The sequence below is a fragment of the Aspergillus wentii genome (genome assembly GCF_001890725.1).
Source record: "Aspergillus wentii DTO 134E9 unplaced genomic scaffold ASPWEscaffold_8, whole genome shotgun sequence".
Classification (NCBI taxonomy): Eukaryota; Fungi; Ascomycota; class Eurotiomycetes; order Eurotiales; family Aspergillaceae; genus Aspergillus; species Aspergillus wentii.
In genome coordinates, this window is record NW_024467839.1 from 1,545,934 (window position 1) to 1,570,155 (window position 24,222).

Consider the following 24,222-nt stretch of genomic DNA (forward strand, 5'->3'; position numbering starts at 1 on the left):
CTATCTATTCAAGCTTATATACACACTGCTCACATCCTTGATCAGGGAACTGTACAGGTGATCACCAGTGACCGTCACTCCCTTGCTCATCTTGATCCAATCCTAACCCACCATAGTACTTCCATACTGGAAGCCATGGAACGAAGCAATCCAATTCGCTTCACTTAGCAGTTGCATTTGTGGAGCGGACCCAGGGCAATAACATGGCAGGTTCCACCACCGCAGTATTTCTTGCAGTTAGACAGGCCACTATAAGCCATACCACAACTGATTTCCTGTGTTAGTATGGTCTATCTCCAATGGCAAGGAATGTACTCACCTGGCACGACGGGCAAGCTGGTCGGTCTGGTCAATCTGCTCAGTCGGCTCAGCAGCTGGCATAGCAGCGGCAGATCCAATAACTGCGAGGAAGAGGCTGAGAGAGGCGATGGAGAAACGCATTGTGGTTTGAGGTTTGATGGATGTTTTGAAAGAAAGGGATGTAAGAGTGTAAAGGTGAGTTGAGTTGTTTTAATGAATTGTTCTGATGAATTGCTTTGATGAATGAGTTGTAGAGAGAAGCAAACAGCGAGGACGAGCGTACCTTTTAAGTATCCTCGCTGGCTTTCGCCCCTTGATCATCAACAAGATCCTTCTGAAGGATTTACTGTATGCCTTTGCCTCTCTTCTCAACCTGGCCAGTTGTGCGATCCAAAGATGTAGGCTATGTTAGCCAGTGGATGAACTTCCCTGCGTGAGTGACAGTTTCCCCAGACAGCCAGGATTTGCTTAGCATATTGTGGGCCCGCAGAGCATCCCACATCCGGTAAGTACAATGCTTATCATCAGCCACTGACCACAATCGCAGTATCAAGAGGCCTTAGTGGGCTATGAGGCTTATTACGCATCTTGCAGGGCGGAAATCCTCTATTGGCCCCGCCCCTGCACAAGCGCCCCATAAGCACTCCACTCTGCCTATATGGCTGAACATCAGTGGATGGTAAGCATCCTGGTTGGTTTATTATGTCAGTGTCAGCCGCTGATCCTACTGGCAGTATCAAGAGATCTTCATAGCGGAGATTATGCTGCGGCTTGGGTGCGGGGCTGACAGAGACAAGCATTTGCAAGTTCAGAGTGCAAGAATCTTCCGATCTTCTGTTTCCACTTTTCCGCCCCCTTTAGGCCCCATTCTATCAAGTGGCTATGTGGAAATACTGGGGGGCTGAGTGTTTCAGGGACACAATATTTTCTAATAATACTGGGGATCGCCCGTGCACGCTGTCACGGCCACACCTGGAATAATGAAGACAGAGAATTGGGAATATCCACCATCCCTCATATTCAACGCTTCCACCTGCATGTGGAGAGTCCATCCTATTAAGATCAAACATGGAGCTCAAGAATGAAGGGAGCTATGATTGGGTTACTATGATATTCAGCAGGGAGCAGAGTTGTCTGAGCGATATTAATATATAAAGATAGCAGTGATGGTATGAATACTAAGAAAATGTTTACTTGCTTTACTGTATCATTTACTTACTGCTATAAGTATACCTACTTATTCAAAAGTCTCCTCTAGACAAGCTAGAAGTGCTGAACTGCAACACGGATAGGTGGTGGATATTTTACTCTAGACATCAAATTTGTCAGCCGCGAATCAGGTCACTTGCCTAGCTCAACGACTTCACATGGGATGTGAGCCGCCGGTCTCTATCAATCATTATTCATAAACTCGTCTATGTGGGGACTCTGCTACAGATGACATTACCTACCACTACATTTCAGAGTGTTCTCTTCCTTTGAAGCCATCGCCAGATTGCATGTCGATCATGTATACCATTATAGAAGTTATTAATAGAATATCCCCACGTTAAAAGATGGATCTAGAGGAATATCCCCCCATTCCAATCTCCAATGAACACCACCAAACTGATATTCAAGTATAAGCGTTAAAGAGAATCGCGATCACACATAAGCCAACAACTAACAAGCAGATAGAAACAATAAGACACCACTTAGTGCACATAGCAGAATATCCCTTTTCTTCCCACTGATTCCGATCGAAGTAAACACGTGGTGGATCTGGCAAAGGTGCACTCCAGTAGGGCAGCTGTCGTTGTTCCTCCGGATGTCCTCGAAGCAGGGGAGTGATTGTTGTTGAGCTATCCATCCCAGCAGCAGAGATAGATACCCGTTCAGGGCTCATCTCAGGACCCATAGTGCCATAGTTGGGGGTTCCGCTATATTTGGTAGGCCTTGACAATGAAACACTTCTCAACCCTTGAGCGACGGAAATAATGGATACCAAGTCTCGAAATGACTCTGGTGTAAGTTGAAACCACTTATTATCCCACCATGGCTTGATCAGTCTCCGATTGACCTGGTACGTTGTTTTGATGTTTGCGTAGCTGTGCCTTCTGTTGTCCCAAGCTGACGCATCCGTCAATCGTAAGATGGTTCTGTATGTTGGGTGAGGTGTGGCTGATTGGACGGGGAGGTGAAACGCCCATTTTCTCGAGTTTTCTGGGAGGGGTTTATTGTGGAACGAAGTCATCTATACCCACGGTCAGTGTCTATTTCGAGTTGTGTAGAAGATGGGGGGTATACCAAAACAACAGTCACCGAGTCATCCAGCCCCTCAGTATTAATGATAATAACAGGATGATTCAAGCATTCAGGGGGCATATCATCACGCAACAGTTGTCTTGCATATTCAGTGTCCCATCGAAGCCAGAAAATACATCCATTGTGGATATTCGATGGAGATACGAATTTCATTATGGTAGCACCCTGAGCTCAGAATACAATGCAGTTGGTGTTGCCATATTTATGAATGTGTCCATAAACTGGCACAGTCAATATGCATACGCGCTGGAGGGAGCCATGTCGCGGCGCAGAGCGCTTTATCCTGGCGCAGTTACTGAATGGTTGATATTTGTCGATGCACACTCGGCGGTTAATCCCTGCCTATGCATCTGTCCAATATCATTGATAAACATAATTTGAAAAAGAATTTGAAAAAATAAAAAATAAAAAAGTAAAAAAGTAAAAAAATAACAAATAGCAAATAGCAAATAAAAGACACAAAGAATAAATAAAAAAGCCCTCTGTTCTAAGCTCCAATTTTGAAATGGTGTAAATCAACTAGGTTGAATACTCTACAAGTCTATCCATAGTACACAGCGCCTGCATAGGCTGGACCAACACCATCAATTTGCCCCACCCTAGCAGCATTGTTCGCAGTAATGGTCGTATTTCCAACTTTGAATCCCTCGATTGAAAAGTCTGTAACCGTGATCTGCTTTCCGTTGTTGATGTCGTACCACACAGGCATCCAACTCTCGGTGGTGTTAAGAGATGAAGGCTCAAACTTTTCCAGGGACACATTCTTAATGGAAATGCCATCCAGATTCTGAATCGGGTTGATCCGGAACAATGCGGATGACGGTCCTTCAGCTCTGAAATTCGACCAAGTGATGTTTCGGACTGTCATGTTGCTATTGCCTGTGGAGTGATTCGACGAAAGACCATTAGGGGCGTAGAGGTAGTTGTTGACGGCACCGAAAATACCCGGATTGTTGTCTGCACTTTGATATGCCTGATGGATTACATCAACATGGTCAATCAGAACATTCTCCGTGTTTCGGGGCGTCCATCCAAACTCGACAACCGGCGCCACGCTTTCCTTCCACATGACGATATTCCGCGCCGTCACGTTCGAGTAATACATCTTCAGACCATCATCGTTTGTATGGTAAAACACGTTCTGCACAATCGACCCAGGGTACATCTCCAACCCATCCGTCTGGCCGTAGAACGCACCAACCTGCTTATAATCATCCACTCTGCATGTGATAAGATCCAAACTGTTCCCAGTCCAATCCATGCTGTTGAATGGAGGAGCGCTGGCAGTCACCCCATTCAGGACAAATGTCTGGCTACTATTGCCCAGTGTCCCGCGCCACATTCGGAGTCCGTTGTTGTTAACTGCATTGGCCTTGAGGTATCCAATGTCCGGGTCGGCATACCAGACATACTGCTCTCCGGAAAGAACTCCATGGCCGCTGACCTTGACCTCGGATGCTGTGGATTGGAACTCAACAGCGCCCTTCACGTACGCACCGGGGGCGATGTATACCCACGTCACACTAGGGCTGAGGATCATGTGGTCTTGGCCGGTGAAGTAGTATACACCCGGGTTGAAGATAACTGTTGATGCAGTGGTTGTGTTAAGACCAAGGACTCGTCCTGGGTTGGGTGCGATGGCGTTGGCTATGTCCGGTTGGGGTTTGAGCGAGGAGTTTTCGAACGGGCTTGCAAAAATCAGGAGAGCACTGGATGGTTGCTTTGCACCGCTAGGGGAGAGGGAGATTAAGTCATCATCAAACTCCACCGAGAAGCGATGTCCACTGGGACTGTAAGGAACGGTGATGTAAACGCTGCTATCGTCGTATCTCACGGGGAAGTTCAGCGTCGTTGGACGAATGACGACGCTGCTGGCAGAGGAATCCTTCCGGCTGATCTTCAAAGTGGCGTCGCTAGAATAAAGGAAAGAACTCCACGCTTGGGTTTGGTTGTAGTTTTGCGCGTATTGCAACTGGTCCGACATGCCATTTGCGGGGATGGCATGATAGACAAAGGAGTCGTAGTAGCGGCTATCCTGGCCAGCAGCATTGCGGACCTGGACCGAGTACAGTCCTGATTGGCGCACATTGCCATCGGCAACCGGGCTCTGGGTGTTGATCTCGCCGGTGCTATGCCACCAGGTCAGCAGTTGGCTGTTGTTTGCTGTCACCACCGCTTGGGCGGCTTGGAAGGCCGCGGAAAGGGCAAGGAGGTACGCCGTGGAGCGCATTGTGGATAAATCTGACTTGGGTGTCTTCTGCGAAATAGCACACGGGTAGGACACTCCCTTATATGCTTAATCCCATCCTTGTCCGATAAATCCCCGATTCTGCCGCTCCATGCAAACATTGCCTGATCTTCCCCACTGATCGTCAGCTTATGTCGCATTCAATCCCGCATTTACCCAGCCGATAATTATCCATTGTCTCCACATGTCGGTAAACTCGTGTTTCTTTCCCTATAAACATCGTCTCTATTCCAACGTCAACGGAGCCAAGTCCGGTATTTGACCGATACCCTAATCTGCATAACATGAGTTAAACCGGTTGCCGCCGTTCAGCGCGTGTCGCTTTGAGACGCAGTCTTTTTCATAGCTTTTTTATACATCTTCCGAACAACAGACCATTAGCAAATTACCAAGCCATCAGTGGACTAGATGCCACTATCTTAGAGCTTTGCGGGTATGGTGCTGTTGGACGTTGAATATTTCCAGTAATAACCGCGGGGTATACCCTAAATAATTGGAGCAAAAAGTTGTCTTTATCTATCAAACCGGCAGCAGAATACTTCCAGAGTTCTGTTTTTCAACAGTATAACTCTTCCAACCCGCCTTTGGTAGATCAATCTCAGGTTCTCCAGACAGGAACTTCATGAAAACACCATGCGTCACAATCACAACATGACTCCTCTCTTCATCTTTTAGATCCTGAGCTATCTCTGCAACCCGGGATCTCACACGTTCTGCCCGCTCTTCCACTGCCTCGTCATCTGGCGAATACAGCCCCTCTTTGACCTGCCAACCATCCCCCAAATCTTTCACTCCCAGTCGTGGGAAGTCCAATTCCAGAGCCTCAGCCGGAGACCCCGTATCGCAGGGAAGTTCACTGCGCTCCTGCAAATCCGGATCCAAAGCAAGTCGTGCGCCATTGTCGATGCCGTGCCCGGAGTCGGAAGGGAAATACCCTTTATCGAGAACGTGCGGGAAAGCAGCAATGGTGGTTTGGATAGCACGTCGTAGAGGGGAAGTGAGTATTATGCCCACCTGGGATGCGTGAGGGAAGGTTTGGATTAGCCCTTTGGCTTGTTCAAAGCCGAGAGGTGTTAAGCCGGGGTCGAGTTGAGAAAAGTCTTTGGAAACATTATGGACTGATTCCGCGTGGCGGACGAGATGGATTTGCGAGGACATATTGACAACTTGAGAAAAATGGAAAGATACTGATTAGAGATATTGTTGTCCAGGATACTTTCAAATATTTATATACTTATATACAGCCCTCGGTGAGGAAGGTGGGTGGACATTTTCATGCCGCAAAATCTTTAGTATATTGCGCCATCTTATTTCTATCTTAGCTGCTGGTAGTGTTAGTAAAAAGACCCTCGTGTTTCGGGCCGAGATTCTCTTGTTGTAAATGGAAGACGGCCCGAGCGCACGTTCACTCAAGCATGAACCGATCAACAGCACGAGCAGAGATAACAAAGTTAAATATGCCATTTCATACTAGACAAAAAGATAGATCTTCATGGTAGTGCTATATGCAGTTTACTCGATACGCTTCCATAAATATCATGCCGGGGAATCCCACACGACACATTCGTTCGTTGATTATCTACCACAAATTTAAAGTCATAATTTGTACGCAAGCCGTCCATAGCAAGAGATACCTCAAGCCAGCTGAGAAAATAGAACCAGCGGTATTAGGTACCCACGCAATAGTCTGATCGGCAGGTCCGATATCCACCGCATGAGTCGAATTGACGCTGTCAAATGTCCCAGAGAAAGTTAATTTAAAGTTAACCTTGAGGTCCTCATTGCGGCCACCGTAGCGTTGGTATTGGGTTGAATTCATGTCTACAGAGCCAGAAAATGTGAGCTCCATTGTGGTGTTCGTAACAGATCCTTTCATAGACGTTGTGTCCGGCCAGTGCATGTCCGTGGTAGACGAAGTACAGGTGCCTGCACGGAGACGAAACAGGCCAACGTCGTCACTAATTGGGGGATTTAAACCAGTGGCAGTTGTGGCATTGAATTGAGCAGCACCGGGCAATGTCGAATTAGAAAAAATGTCCAAATTCATCGTATCCGAAGTTTCATCGTTCGAAGCGGAACTTCTGGTTGTGACGATGCGAAAGAGATCCGGCTGTGAGGGACACACATCTCCATCCCATTTGATATGATCATAGGCCGTGTAAATCTCACTAAGGGCCTTGTCGGATTGCCACGCCTTGAACCCGATGATAAACGGATTCTGAGCTCCTCTGGGATAGGGCGGTTGTGGCCCTATCCATGCATACCCTAATATACGAAGCTGCTTCGTATCCTCACATCGTGTTCCGTCCGTCATGTTGTAGGAGAGAGTCCCTTCCCCCTGGAAGTATGATCCATCGTATATTGTTGGATTGGCGGTACTGTACGCGCCGCTTTGGGATGTCCAGTTCCACGCATTTCGGGGAACAAGATATGTTGTACTCAGAGCGTTGTTTAAGGGTTCATTTCCGCATCGTGAGCTGCCGGTCCCGCCGCTGCTATTGTCACTGTCGCTGTTCCCATCCTCGCTTCCACTGCTGCTCCCGCTGCTGCTGCCATTGCTGTCGCCGTCACTGTCGGACCCTCCGCCTTTTTTTGCGAAGACAGTCCCGTTGAAAATGGCGAACAGAAGAAAGATCCGGGTGAGAAATATAGACAGCATGAGGGGTAGATTTCATCCTTATAACAGTTCGAATGGGATTTTCAGGGAGAGGAAAGAGAAGGGAATGAAGAAGAGAAAGAAAGAAGGGTCTTCTCTGCCAAGAGTAGATCAAGGGACTTGAATACGAGACGCCAAGCGCTCAATCTCGTATTCCTTGAATGAGGCTCTGGATATGATGGTTGTGATTTGTCTATTTGCCTACTCATATTCATCAAAGCTTAAACTCGACCTCTGGCAAATCTAAACGTCTTGGCATGTTAATGTGATTGGGTGAGCAGAAGAAAAGGAAATGAAATGATTGATTGCATAGCCGACGGGAGGCTCAGGATAAATTAAACGAGCAAAGCTTTGTTTTCATTGGTCTTGTCCAAGTCAAGTCTAGCCCAGTTTATTATCATGCAAATTTCATGATTTAATATTCTTCCTCGTTGATCAAGAGTTAATTGAGCAGAGGATCAAGCATTCTGGGGAGATTCACTACTACTAAGCATTATCCCTAGTGCCCATATATACCTTTACCGTTTAATGATGTTAATTGCACTTTCTATTTATATGCACTTTCTAGCTAAGACGTAAAAATTAAGCGATATAGATAGATATATTAACTTGGGGAATATTTTTTTACTCTAATTAGGGTGATTAGGGGTGACGTTAGAGTGACTACCTAAGGCCTGGAAGTAGGTAAAGAGTTTTATCATGCCAAAACAGCTGATCAGCAATGACGTTTAGGTGTAGGGGTGCAACGGTGAAGGTTGCAGTGGGAGGAGTGCAGTCGTACAATATCGTGGTTTGATCACCACGAATAAGGTGCGGCCCGCTCAGCCGGGGTTGCAGCCGAACAGGTTCGAGGGAGTCGGGGCTTTTGATACAGTATCCACCCATCCTGCAACCATGCATTTTGCACTATTTCTCCTGTTCCTGGTTCAGGCAACGTGCTTCAATATACACTACATCTTGGATTGAGAGATCTGTGCTTTGATATCACAATGCCTTAAATCAACATCGCAAGAGCCCGAATGCTCAAAAAGGCAAAAGGGATGTGTTGGCGCCAGCCTGATGCACGGTCAGCGCGCTCATCACATGGGTTGGACCCCGCAGACAACACATCTTCTTTCCTATCTTCGATCCATTGGACCTTCATTCCTCCGTTCAAAGGCCTACTCAGGCAGCACAGGCGACACAAAGAGATATCAACTCAAAAACTGCAGAGCCCAAGACAATGCTACGTAGAATCAGCAACAAGCTGTGCTGTAGCAATTGTCTTGCAGGCACAAGACACGAAAGCCAAGGCGATGACAATCGAAAACCTCGTCCGGTTAACGTCGACACGAACGAAATGAAAAGGAAGAAAGTATTTCGAGAAACCTCCGATCATGCGAATTCCCACAACTCTCACAGCCATAGCTCAGTGGACTGTGTCGAGAGCACCTCCAAATCCGTCGAACAATCCATAGGAACAGCCGAAGCGAAACCAAAAGAGGATAATCTTTGGAAAATTGCCGGAGCGAGGCTGGACGAGAAAAGCCAGGAATATTTGGATATTGGGGGAAACAGTGACCTCAATGCAACGATCCAGGCTCTAGTCGATGAGACAAGGGCCGCGTGCGAGGAATACGAGAAGGGTGGTTTCCGGATTCAGATACATGGGAAGAATATCAATGTCCGAGATTCAGTGCAGAGTATTCTCATCTCAGCACTGCAGGTCCAAGATATTATCAAAGCAGGTGCCGCTTTTGATCCAACTGGGCACGGTCGGTTTATCCCTAACAATTTTTGAAGGTCTTGCTGACACCTATAAGCATCAACGGCGTGGTCTGTTATATCGATTGGACTGACGGTATGACGAATCCCAGATGTACCTTTGCGATATTGGCTTATTGAAGTAGGTTGTCAAAAACAGCAAAGACCGTCAAGATGCCGTGATGCAAGCCTCTGACTTTCTGGCAGGGGTACTGGTCTACTATGCCATCGTCGATGCAAGATACCGAGACCAAGGAGTGGAAACCGATCAGGGGTTGGAGGATGCCCTGATTGAGGTGTATACTGCGGTGCTTCGGTATGCGGCAGCAGTGAAAAGGGCTCACAGAGAAAGTACAGCAGCACACGTGTGGCAGAGCATAAAGGCTTTAGTAACCCTCTCGAACGTCTGAAAGCAGCTGTGGAAGAAAGGGGGAAAACTGTTGAGATATGGAGGCATCTAGGTGCTGACCTTGGTGAGTCGCTCGAAATCTGTCGATGAAAGTCACGCTGACGAATTAAAGATCTCAGGCAGAAGGCAGATAAGATTCTCGATTACACCCATGAGCTGCCTGAGAAAATGAACAATATTCCAGTCGCAGAACAACAGTATGTGATTACACTTGCCCCTTACTTTGGTGACCTACTTTGCTGATTATTTAGGTGACCGGGAGAATAAAATCCGGGAATGGTTATCCACGGCCGAATTTTCAAAAATACAGAATGAGAATCGCACCTGTCAAGTGTCGGAAACTGGGAACTGGCTTTTGCAATGCAGAGCATACGCTGACTGGAAAACAACCCCGGGACGGTTTCTTTGGTTACATGGCGTTGGTGAGTATTGCCGCCTTGTGTTAGAAATAATATTGATTCATCATAGTCGGCTGTGGCAAGTCCGTGCTCTGGTATGTATATAAAATCTAGCCCATGAAATGCCATTGTTCTAACTTCTATCAGCTCTACAATCATTCATAACATCCAAACGCTCTGTGAAGGTGACCGGACCAAGCAAGTCGCGTATTGGTATTTCCGATTCAGTAACCGAGAGACACTGAGTATGGAAGCTATGATCAGGTTCATGCTTCGGCAACTCAGTCCTGTTCCACTTCCAAAATGTGTGAACAAACTATGGGAAGAGCACCACAAGGGCCAGGAGCCAGCACGAGAGCTTCTCATGGCCGTCATGCATCAGGTCATCGAGGATCTCAGCGGAACGACATTTTTGATTCTAGATGCTCTGGATGAATGCCCCTGGGAACCTGGCAACCGCGAAAGAGATTCATTATTTGAGTTCCTCGGACAGCTGATGGAACGACACAGCAGCAAACTTCACATTCTCGCAACCAGTCGATCGGAACCTGATATCGCTGCGAAGCTCCAGCACAGCCAGAATCTTAACCTACACAAGCTCGACTTGGAAGAAGGGCTCAGTAATGATGTAGCAGTATTTGTTAGTAATCAGATTCTGCACGGCACTTTGTCAGTATGGGATTCAGAGATCAAAGCTCAAATTGAATCGCGATTGTTGGAAATCCCTAAGAGTTAAAACGCCTGTTCATTTGAGGATATCACGTTAACTAACCGTTTGAAAAGGCGATTCCGATGGGCAGAGCTTCAAATCAAGCGACTCGAAGAATGCCATGTCGAGGATGACATCCTGGATGCTCTGGATACAATCCCCGTTAATTTGGAGGCAACCTACCGAAACGTCCTGGGGAGAATACAACCAAGGCACCAAAAGAAAGCACAATTGATTTTGACTTGGCTCAGCTTCTCCATGGTACCAATGACCCTAGAAGCCGTTGCAGCAGCTGCATCGCTCCCATTGACTCGAAGTGTTATGGAAATATGCACCTCCGCGCTGATCTCAGTAAGCCCAACCGACAATATCGTGCGACTCGCCCACTTCTCAGTCAAGGAGTTCCTGGTTTCTGAAGATTCTATGAAAGACGTGAACTGGTGTATCTCATCAGCAGACCTATGTCACGCTCTCATTGCAGAAAGGTCAATTCAGTGCCTTCTAGACACAGACGAAGACTTGACACAGGAAGCCGCAGAAAAGCAACCATTGTTGCAGTATGCTGGAAAATTTTGGGACGCACATTTCAGACAAGCGGGAAACCCCCAACCCCCAGAGCTTCAAGACAAGGTGAATGATCTATTCTCCAACCATGTTTCCTACATCAACTCACTTCGTTTGTTTCGTTCCCAAGTCTACTGGGACACTGCTCGATGGTGGACAACGCCGCCCGGAGAGTTCCCTCCCCCCATATACACAGCCTCAAGCCGCGGACTGGCCGAAATTGTCAAGGCTTTACTTGACAGAAACGCAAATTCGTTCGAATCAATCCCCACGGACTTCAACTTTCACAACGCATTCATAGCTACCATGAAGGCAGGTCATTTTGATGTTTTAAAAGTGCTTTTGCAAAGCCAGCAACCCACCAAGGAAACTTCTTTAGGGATGATTGAACATTTCAAGCTTGCCTATCTCGACATGGATGAGATCAGAGTGCTATTCGACATGCTTTGGGGCCAACACACTTTCTTTGATCGGTCCGAACAGGATGTCACTATTGACGGTGATATCCTCGAGAAAGCAGTGGCAAATGAGTCTTTCGGAAACATGTTACTAAAGTGGTTTCTTGATAACCAAGAGAAGGCGAAAGTTGTGATCACTCAGAATTTTTTAAAGGGGGTCCTTCGCAACGAGCGACATGGCAGAGAAATGATGGAGACGCTGTTTGACAGGAGGGATGCGGACGTCCATTTCACAAAAATATCTCCTTGGTGGTGGGTGGATAGGCCTGACGTTGCAAATCTTCTAGAAAGGCGACGTGATGAGATTTGCTCCAATAAATCCATCTTGCAGTATGTTTCATGGCAAGAGAGCCGGGAAATGGTTGAGCTCCTAACCCAGGGCTATGCTAATCCAGCTGAAATCGAAGAGCGTTTGCTGATTGAAGCATCAATGACCGGTAACATAGAACGAGTTCACTCCCTTTTGGAATCAGGGGCAAATGTTACCCAGGACGTCATTGCTGCTGCAAGGTCTGTTGAAACGATGGAGCTGTTGCTCAACCACTGGAGATCCGACGAACCTATTGGCGAGGAGGTGCTCCTAAAATTGGTAGGATCGAGTTCTGAGAGCGACGCTATGGTCAAGATGCTGTACCAGCGTCACAAAGCACATATGACAGTCTCACAGGCTGTATTTATCGAAGCTGTTTGTTACTCAACTCGTGAAGTTGTAGAGCTCCTTGTCAACATTCCAGAGTCAAATATCGCCATCACAGAGGAGTTACTATGCATCGCAGCAAGCAATATACCTGAGCCTGTTCCCGTCATGGAATACCTGTTGCAGCTCGGTGGAAACGCAATCAGCATAACCGAAACTGTACTGGTTTCTGCTGCGAGCAGCTTCGCAGAGCATCCCAAAGACTTGTTTGAGCTCCTTCTGGACAGATTTCCTACGGTAAAGCTCACAACCCCTGTGTTTGAAACAGCGGTTAGCAACAAGCATCTCATGTCCTTCCTCCTGGACCGGTCTGACAATGAGGCACCCGTGAAGGAGATAGTACAGACCCTTACGAAGTTGAGCTATAATGGGGCAGAAGTGCTAGAGCAATTTCTCGAGAGAGAGTTGATAGAGGTCGATGAATGGCTGGTGGAAAGTTTTGCTCACAACGATCGGGCGCTGGAACTCTTCTCCCGCAGAAGACCCGATCTGCCCATCACACACCAAGCACTAATAAATGCTACAAGCAATATTGATTCATTGCGAATACTCTTGGATGCATTGAATGACAACGTCGAAATTACCGAAGACATTATGCTTGCTGTCTTAGATGCTGATGTCATGCGCTTTCTTTTTGACCGAATGGGGCCAGATTTGCCAATTACGGATAATGTGTTGATACACGCAGCCATTCGGCCCGATGTCGGAACGTTGAAGTTTGTCCTTGAACATCAAGATGATCTAGATATACAGGCAGGATGGGAGGCCCTCTGGCAGGACAGAGCTCTTTATTTCAGGGAGAAGCAAGCAGTTGCTCTCCTTGTACACTCGAATGTCGAAGTCACAGAGAAAATAATTGAGACTATATTATCACTGAATTATCAGGGCAATAGCTTCATGTCTTCTCATGTGCTTCAAACATTGCTATCCACATGTGTTCGCCATCGAGTGCCAATGCCTGGGACTGAAAGGGCAATGGAGATTATCTTGACCAACTGCAACGTGGAAACTGTGACGAAGTTTCTCGAATACAAACCAGACGTAGAAATCACAGACCAGCATTTTGAAGTGGTTAGGAAGTCTCAGCAGAATGATAAGGAGAAAGTGATGGATCTCCTAATTACAAAACGTTGCCAGAGTGGATATGAAGGGTTAAATTAGCTGTGAAACTCCATTATATAGATCGAGATTCAAATCGCCGACTACAGAATGATAGGATGTGAATAGGGCATAGCGGATCTGCAATGTATAGATGCTATTTTGAATAGTCCTATCCTCTTAATATACAACATTCGCCTTCATTCCATATTTCCAGCCACCGACGGAGGATCCAGCCAGCCAGTCCATAAGTCCATGATTTCCAGATCAGGTGCGTAGAGGGGAGAAATTGTTAATGGCATATCAAGCGGTAGCACAGACGACTGACCACCCAGGATAGAGTCATATTGGATTGTCTGAAATGTTAGCCAAGTCATAGATGTAAAGTAGGGCATCATACCATCTTTTCCTCTGCCAACGGCTCCGGCGATGCCTGGTGACTTTCCTTCTGCGATAGCGAACATAAAATCCTACAACCCAGTTAACATCACATCACCATCAACCCAATATCAAGTCTACATACCCCGATGCCTCGGACGGATCACTCGAAACAATTCTATTCAACAGCCCCCTCACCTTTCCACTCGGATGAATCCCCGCCATATGCTCGTCACACACGAACAAATTCGATACATCCTCAAACAGCCTCAGGAATGGTGCCACAGCTGGCAACACGCGCGTGTATACTGCCAACGCACTCAAACACGCACTGATGGCCTGGTGTGCCCGTCGCGGCGTTAATGCCGTTGGCTTAATCGCAAGACACTGGAGGAGTGTGATGCCGCCGTAGAAGCAGTGGTATACGGTGATGCGGTCGGGGAGAGTGAGGGGGTTGAGGCTGAGGATTTTTGCGCTCTGATTGTGTTAGCAGATCTTTTTGGGCAAGGGGACGAGGGGGTTTACTTCGCATGCGTCAGTCGCAAACTCAACACACAACCGAATGAGATCGGAATCGACGACATCGCCGAGTAGGATTGGGCGGAGGAGGAGTAGCACGGCCTGGAAGTAGTTTGCTTGTACGCGATCTGGGTTTTGCTGGGGGAAGGATCGTGAGTCTTGTTTTCGAGGTGCTTGTTGGCGCCATTGGTCGAGTTCGGATAGAAGATGTTCAACATCTGCTAGGGAGGGGATGCGGGCATGTGGGCCGGTGAAGTTGGTTCTATATGGTTAGTTAACTGTATAGACAAAAGGCGTAGATGGCTCACAGTATTCTTGACCGGATTCGGTATACTTGCAGATGGTGTAACGCGGCAGTCATCTTGCTTGTTAGTATACTCCTTCAACACCATAGATAGGAAAGCTAATTACTGTGGTAATTTCCCCTTCCTCTGACTCACCAGCAGCCTGCTTTAATTGCAGTTGGCAAATCATCTGCTGATCTCTGCAAGTATCGTCGATATCAACGGGGGTCTTCAATATTAGTTAGCCAGCATACGATTTCATAAAGAATGACAAACCTCAACATCAATATCCGAATCACTAATTCCAAAAGGCAGTTTATACAAAATTGCAAGTAGCCGATCAAAGCAATACGCACACCAGAAAAACCGTTTTCGAAGCTCAATCGTATACGGATCTACATCTGGAGTGATGATCTTGCGGTGGTATCTGTGTTTGATACATAGGCGCAGTGCAAGTCCAACCAGGTCCCTGTATCCATGAGTAGGCTGATAGAGATAATAATAGGTAGACAAACCATATCGGAGATTCAGTCGGGGCTCGGAAATAGTACTGCGTCAGACATAAAAGAGCCTGCACTGTAGTCAAGTTCTGTAGACCCAGGACTGCTGGGAGGTATATTCGTGCTCGAGAGAAATAGGCCTGTCACTTTTAGAATGATACTATTGATGACTCGAGATATTCATACTTCCGTTGAGCTCTCAGGATTCGGAACCAAGCAGGCTCCAATGGCATAAATAATCCAAATGAAAAAGGCGCCTGCCAGTATTAGCTATGCCTGTTACAACTTGAATGCTAGTTACCTGTTTGTATATCCACAGGGCTGTCAGTGGAAACATAGGCAATAGCCTCTCGATCTCGATGCCACTCCCGCAACTGCGTCCAGTCTATAATGCAATACCGTGCTTGGGTGTAGAAATAAACCGTATCTACCAGCGCTTTGGCTCCACTGCTGAAGGGGAGGGCCGGAAGATTCTCTTCTTCAACATTCGATACAAATGTCTTACTAGGAAGCATGTCGAGAACTGTCATGTCAGAAGTTGATTGCCTCTGTGGCGAATGTCGATCTCGACTAGTTGTGTCTGTCCGTTCCCTCTGAGGTTGATCGGAACAATCGGTGTCGGGTGTTAAACCTGTTTTCTCAGATTCTGCTAAACTAAGTTGTTTTTCTAGCAGTTGGATTCGTGCCTCGAGGGTTGCCACATATCTACCCACATTAACAATGATTCATGATATGGGTAAAACGATACTTACGCATGTCCCCTTAGCACGCCATCAGGAGGGGCATCAAATATACATTCTTCAAAGTTAGCAATCGATATGTTTCAAACCAAAGAAGTTGGTGGTTACCTGAATACGACCTCGAACACGCGACACATTTGCTATACTCTGTTAGTAGATGCCTGGTGTTCAATATAAATATGCTTCTCACTGATGGCTGTTATCACTATTATAGTGACATTTTATCTTCCTCCGCTTACATCGTTGACCTTCCCACCAAGTCAGCTAGTTACATCGTCTAACGTTTCAGAAAAACGTGGGTACCCACAGGCATTCGTGCTTCGTCTGATTGCATTTACGTGTCGAGATTGTGTTCGATTTGACATCCTCCGTTGGTCGGGGGATTCCATTATGCCTAGAGGTGGCATGGACAAGTATCTAAGGTGTTAAATGAACATGTCAGATATTGCAAAGTCAGAGTCAGACAGATAAGAGATAGTGTGGGGAAGAGGCTAACCACACTGGGCAGAAAATGTTATCTCGTATCTTTGCTTTGTTTGCTCTATCTGTGCATTCTGATTGGTGCCCGCATTTTGATCGGCAATTTAGCGCCGTCAGCATGTCATGCTTGATTGCAATGGGTCGTACGCAGTAAATGCATTCAATAGTGAAGTCATGGATTGGTTCAGATCATAAAAAGTGATTAAGCTACTGACTCAACCGAGTCTCTTCCACCGCCCCCCTTGGAAGCCTTCACCGTCGTCCCAGTCTCATTCTCGTCCCTGGATTTCTTCGGCCCCACTTCTTGTCCCTCCAAAACAGATGGAATAGTCTTTCGTCTACGCGCCATAATCCACGGTCCCCTAAAAATAGCATCAATCTCCTCCACAGACAGTCCTGCAATCTCAGGTACGAGAAGATACACGTAGAGAATAGCAGTGGCGCACCAGGCTGCGAAGAAGACAAATGCACCCCAGTTGTTGGTGCGAGATAGAAGAGAGGGTAGGGCGAATGTCATGGCGTAGTGGAAAAGCCAGTGGAAGGTCTGGGAGACAGCAGCGCCAAATGAGCGGATGCGGTTGGGCCATAATTCGCCACCGAAGACGTAGGGGAGGGTGAGGAGGCCTGATATGTTAATATATACTAGAGTGAGGCTAGACAGTAAACTTACCAACTGAATATCCTAGAGCATGGATGAAGATGGCTGCAAGGGCTGCTTCACTTGCTGAACGAGGGACGTCTTTGTTGTTGTCGTTGAGAACCTTGATGAATGCCGCCAGGTATATATCAGACACCATCTGCAGGGTGATGCCGAAGAAGAGCGAGGTCCGGCGACCGAAGAAGTCGATGAATATAAACGACGCAGCCAGACTAAAGACAAACTTGGCGAGTGTGTACATGCCATTCAGCAGGAGATTGTGCGTGGAGCTCCCACTCAGCCCAGCGACCTCCAGAATAGGAATGAAGTAGTTCGTAACGGAGTTGCCGCCAGAAAACTCGGCTAAGGCGTACATGATCAACGCTTGCTGGAAACGGCGCAGGTTAGACAGATCAGTAAATGTCTCCTGGGCAATGCTGATCATGTTACCAAAGGAAGACCGGCTGTCTGTGTCATGGCCCTCGGATTGGAGAGAGTGGTGGATGCTTTCAATCTCTGCTTGTACACGAGCATCGTCAGATGGCAGACATCGCAGAGTAGACAGAGTCTGAACAGCCTCTTCATCACGGCCACACATAATCAACCATCGTGGTGATTCGCAAAGAAAGAAACTGGCCACAATCCAGAGAAACATAAAGATACACGGCGAGAACCAGACAACCTGATATTGCAGCCGACTTGATCCCATATGTATCTCAATCCCGTAAACGCAAAAGGTCGCCGTCATCAGAGCAATTCCCATGCAGACAGAATACCACGCAGTCAGCAGCCCTCGTATCTCAGCCGGTGCGATCTCAACAATCGAGACAGTCCCAGTGACACTCAAAGCCCCAATTCCCAATCCTGAGATGATGCGAGCAGCGTATAAGCCAGACGCACCGGGACTGAACATGGCCACAATCTGCCCCATTATCCACACAGATGTATACAAACGGTATGACCATAACCGTCCGATCCGATCATTGATGAAGAATGACAACGCAGCACCCACTGCATCACCGATATACACAAGCGAAACAAAGTTTCTGGTCGAATTGGCACCGGATTTAGACGAGATACCGAACTGTTGCTCAAAGCTTGAGAGAGAGGAAACAGTCGATGCGGAGCCTTGATCCCATGCTATACTGGGTCAGTGAAGCTGCAAAGCATCTAAGTTGAGATAACTCACTCAAAGGAATAGCTGCGGTCGCAAACATCATAGCCGACAGCAACAAAGTGCGACTAAAGACCACCTCGCGCGGGGCCGATCTAATCTTCTTGCCATAGTCGGCCAGTGTACTTTTACCGAGTATATCCGTGAAGACCATATTGCAAAGGCGTGAAAGGTTCCGTAAAACACATAGCCAAGTCGAGCAGCTTCCGGGGTGTTTTTATATTTTACGACCAGCGGCAAACCCGTCACAAGGCTATCAAGGGCGACCATCCAGCGCAGCATCATTCCCAGACACGGCAGATCCGATATCAGCCAGCTTATCAGCGATCACAAACACTGATTCGAGGATGCGGGGATTATGTAAGGGGGCAGAGATAACCAAGGCGGGATTGCCGTTGATGCGTGGATTTCCCCGCTTTGACTCATTTAAGGCGACGGAATTGCCGCTCTTCATCGGGAGTGCCGTCAGATAAGATATACTATAGAAGGTACTATAAAACCTCATCAAAAGGCAAGGTTGACTTGATTTTAACATCCAAAATAGAAAACAAAATGACTACTCCCGAATCTCGTGTGATCATCGTCGGCGGTGGGGTCTTTGGCCTCAGCACTGCCTTGTACCTGGCCCGTGATGGCTACAAGAATGTCACCATCTTCGACCGATGCGAATTCGACAAGAACCACTATAATCCAGCCAACGGATGCGATGGTGCCTCGGCCGATATCAATAAAATCTTCCGTGCGACCTACGGGTCGCAGAGCCAGTATGTACCCTCTTCAATGTGACTATAAATACTGACAAAATCTAGCAACCAAGACCTTGCTCTGGAAGCCCGAGATGTATGGCTTGAGTGGAATCGGGCCATCAAGGAGAGTCGCCCATCTGATCTGCCTTTCCCACTGACGCCTGAGGATAAATTGCTTACTCTCTGCGGTGTTTACCATCTGGCCGATGGGAAGGAGATGATTGGTCGCTATGTTGAGAACCTGAATGTGATGGAGAAGACGGCGCCTTCATTCCGCGATCTGCAATTTATCAAGGTATGATCAACTGAAAAGTAGTATACTAAACTTCATGTTAACACAGTTGTAGGATAGTCCTCAAGACGAAGACCGAGCAAAGGCATTGGGCCCCGAATGGGAAAAGAAATATCACCTTTTTGATAAATTCAGAAATGGTCGCACAAATGGATTTCTGGATGCTGGATCCGGAATCACTCTCGCGGACAAAGCCTGTACTTATGCCCGCCATCTGTGCGAACAGGCAGGCGTGAAATTCATCTTGGGTCGACCTCACGGTGAACTGGACCAATTGATCATCAACAAGTCGGGCTCTTCCAAGCGAGTCTCTGGTATCAAGACACGTGATGGTCAAAGTCATTTTGCAGATCTTGTTATTGTTGCTTGTAAGTATCTCTCATTTGATCGGGTTGTACAAATACTAACATCATCCACAGGCGGACCATGGTCATCATCAGTCATCCCAGAAGCCCATCGGTCCGTGGAAGCCACAATGGGAACAGTCATGTTCATCGACATCCCAGCCGACAGACAGGATCTGCGACAGAGATTCCATCCAGACAGATTCCCCGTCTGGCGGTTCATCGAGGGCGAGGGAGAAGCGTACGTATTCAGACATATAAAATTGGAATTTTAATAACATCATATCAGAGCCTACGAAGGAGGTGGCTTCCCTGTCACAAAAGAAGGTCGACTCAAGTTTGGATTCCGTGCGAGAAAGGTGTTTTTATAATCCAGCTATCCTGTTGGCAAGTCATACTGACCTTTCAAGTTCACCAACTTCCAAGACCATCCGACACAGCAAAACCTGCGAATTTCAACTCCTCGAACAAAATATAGTCCAGAGCCCATCGACACGGTGCCTCTGTACGGTCTCCAGCTGATGAAGCGGGTTATTGGTGGACTGTTTCCCGAGTTGACTGAGATTGGCTTCACAGATAGCAGGGTTCGTTCTTCTATAACCAGATGTAGAATTGTTCACTGACATACATTCAGTTGTGTTGGTACACAGACAGCGTTGACAATGAAGTAAGTCCCACCGACAGTCCACCATGGCAAGAAATACTAACTCTCCAGTTCGTCATCGACTACGTACCCGGCTACTCCGACTCTCTCTTTATCTGCACCGGTGGCTCGTAAGTACTCCACAAGCCTTTATTGTGTCTCCTTCATCTAACTCAATCCAGTGGCCACGGCTTCAAATTCCTCCCCATTCTCGGCAAGGTACGTCTTGCACCATCCCCAGTATAACCATACAAAGCTAATCACATCACAGTATGTCAAAAACCAACTTGAGCGAAAGCCAGACCGATTCACACCTATCTGGAAGTGGCGGACTGTCGAGGAGGGTAAGAACTGCAACGGACTTGAGGAGGGAGAGGCTGGGCCTCGTGAGATGTCGAGATTGCAATTGGCGAAGCGTAAGTATCCTGGCGCTATTTCTTTTTTTTTTTTTTTTTTCTAGATTGTGAAGTGTGTTGACGGTTGAATATAGGGAACGACTTTACATTTCCTATCACGAGTTCCTTGTGAGAGCATCTTTAGACTTGCAAATATAAATTGGCGTCAGATTCGGTACTCTAGCAGTTAATGACTATTACTTTTAAATATTAACTGTTTCGTTAGTCAAGTGTTTTCCAAACATTATGGTTGTATGTGACCAGATAAAGAAAATGCTGGGATCGAAATAGAAGTACATAGGAAAGAAATACATCAACGACAGTCAGTGATTCATCTCACTTATGTACTTTATCCACGCCATCGTCACCCTTCTCCGTAATCCTCTGAGCAGACCACTGGATCAAAATAGGCAATAGGATCTGCATCTCATTGCAATGATTCCTCAACTCATTAAAAAGTAGTTATATGAACCAGCTTCCGGGATCGTCCTCGGAAAATGTTAATTTTGCCCAGGAGATTACACTTAGGTTGAAACGCCTAGCACAGTGTGCGATGGACAACACCGTTAGGAAACGAGATAAAATGCCAGTTACCAGTCGGACTGGAGAGCGCGTTCCTCCAGATAGAATAGTGCATAGCAACACGTGTAGGCATCCATTAGCATTGCAGGGTGGGGATTGCATTCTGTTCCGGAAGTGAATATATCCGACATGGCCCCATGGACCATAACAGATGTGACAATGCGAATCCTTTCTAGTAATATCAGACCACTCTTTCCGACATACGGAGAAATACAAGAGCAAACGAAGCTTTTCTCCGCTTGGAACGATCGTGGGGCTGCCATACAAGGCGTCGAGAACTTCCCCGCATCTCCGCAATTGGACCATCTCTAGTTCTGGCTGTCGCGCCAGGTAACTGGTCATTTGATATATTGACATAGTAGTCTACTGCGATATGGCCGAGCATGTTTACGGACGAGACTTCCTCAGACAGCCAAAATGTCCGGCGCGGGGAATGAGATATGGTCCGATGGCCGATACCATCGCGATGCATAACAGCCGGACGGCTAAGTGGTTATATAAAAGGCATCTGTATCCTAAGAATTCTTCCTCATCAGTTTCATTCTCACAAATATTTAAAATGATGAATTGGACTTTGTTCGGGTTGCTGGCCTTGGCCGCACCGGTTGTAGGGCTTCAGGAACCCCCCTACTATGCCAACATGACGTGGGAGCCTCCTCGCTCTTTGTCCAACTGGTCCAATCTCACTGTTGAAACACGTACTGGGACATTTATTGGCATGTACAATGGTACTTATCCCAATGTTCGGCAATTTTTACGCGTTCCTTTTGCCAAGGTCAGAATGCCTCTCATACACTTTCTCCCGGTATATATCCTAAACTTGGTTGCAGCCCCCAGTTGGAGATCTCCGATGGCTTCCCCCTCACAAGCTCGATAACTCGAGTAGGAAATATGACTCGACCAGATATGGCCCAGCTTGTCCGCAGTATGTGTCTGCAGAAACCAGCTTCTGGAATGAATATGAGCCTCCCAACCTGCTGATCAGCATTGGTGAAGCTCTTAACCAGGGATCCACGGCTTGGTCTTCGTCTGAAGATTGTCTGTCTCTTGCTGTCTGGACTCCTGCCTTTGCTAATCGTACATCGCGGCTTCCTGTGGCGCTGTTTGTCACCGGGGGAGGAGGCATCACTGGTGGTATTGAGATCCCCTCTCAACTGCCTACTCAGTGGGTGTCACGATCTCAGGAGCATATTGTGGTTACGATCAACTATCGAGTGAATATTTTTGGGAGTGAGATTTTCCTTCTTAACACCTTTTTGCATAACATACTAAGTGCTTGCTAGATCCCAAGTTTAGGGCTTTGAATGACACGTCGCTGTCCTTACTCGATGTGAGGGCTGCGGTGGAATGGGTGCACGAGAATATCCATGCCTTTGGGGGTGATACAAACAATATCATGGTCGGTATTCCATTTTAAAGCAGCTATATCTTCTAACTATTCCTTAGCTCTGGGGACAGTCACAGGGTGCACTGTTAACCCATCTATACACACTCGCCTTTCCCGACGACCCTCTTGCAGCAAAATTTGGTGTCATTTCTCAAGGGGCCTCGGCCACACTTAACCTTTCAACAGCAGGAGATGTCTACCAGGATTTCGATATCGTTGCCAAAGGTCTGGGTTGCAACTACGGAGACGATGCTGAAGCTGAGCTTGAATGTATGCGCCAGGTGTCTTGGGTTCAGATTGAGGAATATATCAATCGATATAACAACACCCCTTCGATTGCTTTCACTAACTATATTCGTGCGTCGCCTGATTTTAACCCCTTATATTCGACGCTAATGAAGTTATAGCCGACGAAAAATACATCTTCTCCAATGAGACGCAGCGATACGCAGAGGGAAAAGTAGCCAGGGGACCATCGATCCGGTCTGATGCCGCTAGAGAATTTCCCGACCAAAACACCACCTCGGTTGACGTTTCTGAAGGGGTTGCTGACTGTCTCGCGTTATCCGATGCTAAATTGCGCTCCTCACTCGGGCTGGATACATATCGCTACTATTGGGCGGGTAAGTCAACCTGAGTCGGCATTTTCAACCGGTTCTTACCAACCCGATCAAATAGGCAATTTCTCTAATATTAGTCCTGTTCCCTGGCTTGGTGCCTTTCATTGGACAGACCTGCTGATGATATTCGGTACGTACGGCCTTGATGTGGGTGGAATTACCCAGCTGGAAGTCGACACGTCTGCTACGATGCAGGATTTTCTCCTAGCATTCTTGAAGGATCCCGCGACTCTCAACACGACCGTCAGGTGGAAAGCCTTTGATCCATACGGCGTAGACGGGGGTTATGTTCTCGAGTTTGGTAATGGCACGGCTGTAAAGAACGTCACAGGAAACTGGCTCGATGCGGGCTGCTATAATTCGTCGATTGCATTTCGCATTGATAGCTAAGAAAACCGAGCACGCTTAGCTAGAATCAAGATTCCGTGGCATTTTCGCGGGTTGCTTCGTGTTCGCTGCACTGTTTCTTGGTCCTTGGCCCGGTGGGAGCCAGTCAGAAATAGAGATCTTCTTCCAGTCAATCAGAGTCCGATGTTTCAGGCTCATCTCGCCAGGTCTAAAAGGATTCAAACGAAGCCTCGTGCCCATCGCGTTCGATCGGCCACAATGCCAAGCACCAGTTCTTTCTACACGTGGGGAGTCAAACACCGTTGATTGGCCCATTCCAGGCCAAGCCCTGCCAAGAGTTGCCGTCCGCTCCGCCAATATGACGATGACGGTCTTATCCTGCCAGAACATTGAGTTTGCCAATTGCCGCGCCCATTCAAGCATGGAAAGATGGGTCTCGTGCTTGGCTGCTTCTTTCTGCGCGGCACATGGGCCATCCAGAAACATCTGCCCCCCCGACCATCCACGTTTGGGGCTATATTGTGAGTGTCAGCGCCAAGTGGTGGCGGAAGTCAGCTGTGATGCGCTCT

The 24,222-nt window shown here is 47.3% G+C and overlaps 11 protein-coding genes across 11 annotated transcripts; 3 read left to right on the top strand and 8 right to left on the bottom strand.

Moving 5' to 3' along the window:
• Positions 1-164: 164 nt before the first annotated feature.
• On the bottom strand, positions 165-441 carry ASPWEDRAFT_176499 (uncharacterized protein; the record flags this gene model as incomplete). The annotated part of the gene is made up of 2 exons (XM_040831519.1): positions 165-267; positions 320-441. The coding sequence occupies 2 exons, from the start codon at positions 439-441 to the stop codon at positions 165-167; spliced, it is 225 nt and encodes a 74-aa protein (XP_040685101.1).
• A 1,467-nt stretch (positions 442-1,908) lies between these two features.
• ASPWEDRAFT_45356 (uncharacterized protein) lies at positions 1,909-2,756 on the bottom strand. Its single transcript, XM_040836521.1, has 2 exons — positions 2,587-2,756; positions 1,909-2,533 (listed from the first exon to the last, which is right to left on the bottom strand). The coding sequence occupies exons 1-2, from the start codon at positions 2,662-2,664 to the stop codon at positions 1,916-1,918; spliced, it is 696 nt and encodes a 231-aa protein (XP_040685102.1). The 5' UTR covers positions 2,665-2,756; the 3' UTR covers positions 1,909-1,915.
• A 262-nt stretch (positions 2,757-3,018) lies between these two features.
• Positions 3,019-4,866, bottom strand: ASPWEDRAFT_45357 (uncharacterized protein). The gene has a single exon (XM_040836522.1). It carries the CDS (start codon positions 4,832-4,834, stop codon positions 3,146-3,148), a length of 1,689 nt encoding a protein of 562 aa, XP_040685103.1. The 5' UTR covers positions 4,835-4,866; the 3' UTR covers positions 3,019-3,145.
• A 505-nt stretch (positions 4,867-5,371) lies between these two features.
• On the bottom strand, positions 5,372-6,010 carry ASPWEDRAFT_176501 (histidine phosphatase family protein; the record flags this gene model as incomplete). The annotated part of the gene is made up of 1 exon (XM_040831520.1): positions 5,372-6,010. The coding sequence occupies one exon, from the start codon at positions 6,008-6,010 to the stop codon at positions 5,372-5,374; it is 639 nt and encodes a 212-aa protein (XP_040685104.1).
• Positions 6,011-6,431: 421 nt separating this feature from the next.
• ASPWEDRAFT_32065 (uncharacterized protein) lies at positions 6,432-7,511 on the bottom strand (the record flags this gene model as incomplete). Its single annotated transcript, XM_040833610.1, has 1 exon — positions 6,432-7,511. The coding sequence occupies one exon, from the start codon at positions 7,509-7,511 to the stop codon at positions 6,432-6,434; it is 1,080 nt and encodes a 359-aa protein (XP_040685105.1).
• Positions 7,512-8,847: 1,336 nt separating this feature from the next.
• Positions 8,848-13,647, top strand: ASPWEDRAFT_176503 (uncharacterized protein; the record flags this gene model as incomplete). The annotated part of the gene is made up of 9 exons (XM_040831521.1): positions 8,848-9,262; positions 9,311-9,348; positions 9,398-9,567; positions 9,609-9,724; positions 9,773-9,886; positions 9,912-10,082; positions 10,129-10,153; positions 10,206-10,772; positions 10,842-13,647. The coding sequence occupies 9 exons, from the start codon at positions 8,848-8,850 to the stop codon at positions 13,645-13,647; spliced, it is 4,422 nt and encodes a 1,473-aa protein (XP_040685106.1).
• A 68-nt stretch (positions 13,648-13,715) lies between these two features.
• ASPWEDRAFT_691770 (fungal specific transcription factor domain-containing protein) lies at positions 13,716-15,887 on the bottom strand. Its single transcript, XM_040839023.1, has 10 exons — positions 15,567-15,887; positions 15,452-15,522; positions 15,281-15,405; positions 15,042-15,234; positions 14,893-14,994; positions 14,790-14,842; positions 14,488-14,743; positions 14,108-14,439; positions 13,985-14,054; positions 13,716-13,940 (listed from the first exon to the last, which is right to left on the bottom strand). The coding sequence occupies exons 1-10, from the start codon at positions 15,793-15,795 to the stop codon at positions 13,785-13,787; spliced, it is 1,587 nt and encodes a 528-aa protein (XP_040685107.1). The 5' UTR covers positions 15,796-15,887; the 3' UTR covers positions 13,716-13,784.
• On the bottom strand, positions 15,888-16,462 carry ASPWEDRAFT_691752 (uncharacterized protein). The gene is made up of 4 exons (XM_040839022.1): positions 16,313-16,462; positions 16,196-16,253; positions 16,018-16,145; positions 15,888-15,970 (listed from the first exon to the last, which is right to left on the bottom strand). Exons 1-3 carry the CDS (start codon positions 16,410-16,412, stop codon positions 16,028-16,030), a joined length of 276 nt encoding a protein of 91 aa, XP_040685108.1. The 5' UTR covers positions 16,413-16,462; the 3' UTR covers positions 15,888-15,970; positions 16,018-16,027.
• A 225-nt stretch (positions 16,463-16,687) lies between these two features.
• ASPWEDRAFT_119423 (uncharacterized protein) lies at positions 16,688-18,450 on the bottom strand (the record flags this gene model as incomplete). The annotated part of the gene is made up of 3 exons (XM_040828904.1): positions 16,688-17,109; positions 17,156-18,262; positions 18,312-18,450. 3 exons carry the CDS (start codon positions 18,448-18,450, stop codon positions 16,688-16,690), a joined length of 1,668 nt encoding a protein of 555 aa, XP_040685109.1.
• Positions 18,451-18,733: 283 nt separating this feature from the next.
• On the top strand, positions 18,734-21,045 carry ASPWEDRAFT_141671 (NAD(P)/FAD-dependent oxidoreductase). Its single transcript, XM_040829424.1, has 11 exons — positions 18,734-18,784; positions 18,841-19,060; positions 19,106-19,337; positions 19,390-19,702; positions 19,754-19,919; positions 19,968-20,037; positions 20,089-20,262; positions 20,313-20,345; positions 20,394-20,452; positions 20,504-20,540; positions 20,593-21,045. The coding sequence occupies exons 2-11, from the start codon at positions 18,849-18,851 to the stop codon at positions 20,779-20,781; spliced, it is 1,485 nt and encodes a 494-aa protein (XP_040685110.1). The 5' UTR covers positions 18,734-18,784; positions 18,841-18,848; the 3' UTR covers positions 20,782-21,045.
• An 893-nt stretch (positions 21,046-21,938) lies between these two features.
• On the top strand, positions 21,939-23,822 carry ASPWEDRAFT_187305 (uncharacterized protein; the record flags this gene model as incomplete). The annotated part of the gene is made up of 6 exons (XM_040832181.1): positions 21,939-22,073; positions 22,129-22,528; positions 22,582-22,697; positions 22,745-23,042; positions 23,093-23,308; positions 23,364-23,822. 6 exons carry the CDS (start codon positions 21,939-21,941, stop codon positions 23,693-23,695), a joined length of 1,497 nt encoding a protein of 498 aa, XP_040685111.1. The 3' UTR covers positions 23,696-23,822.
• Between the last annotated feature and the right edge of the window lie 400 nt (positions 23,823-24,222).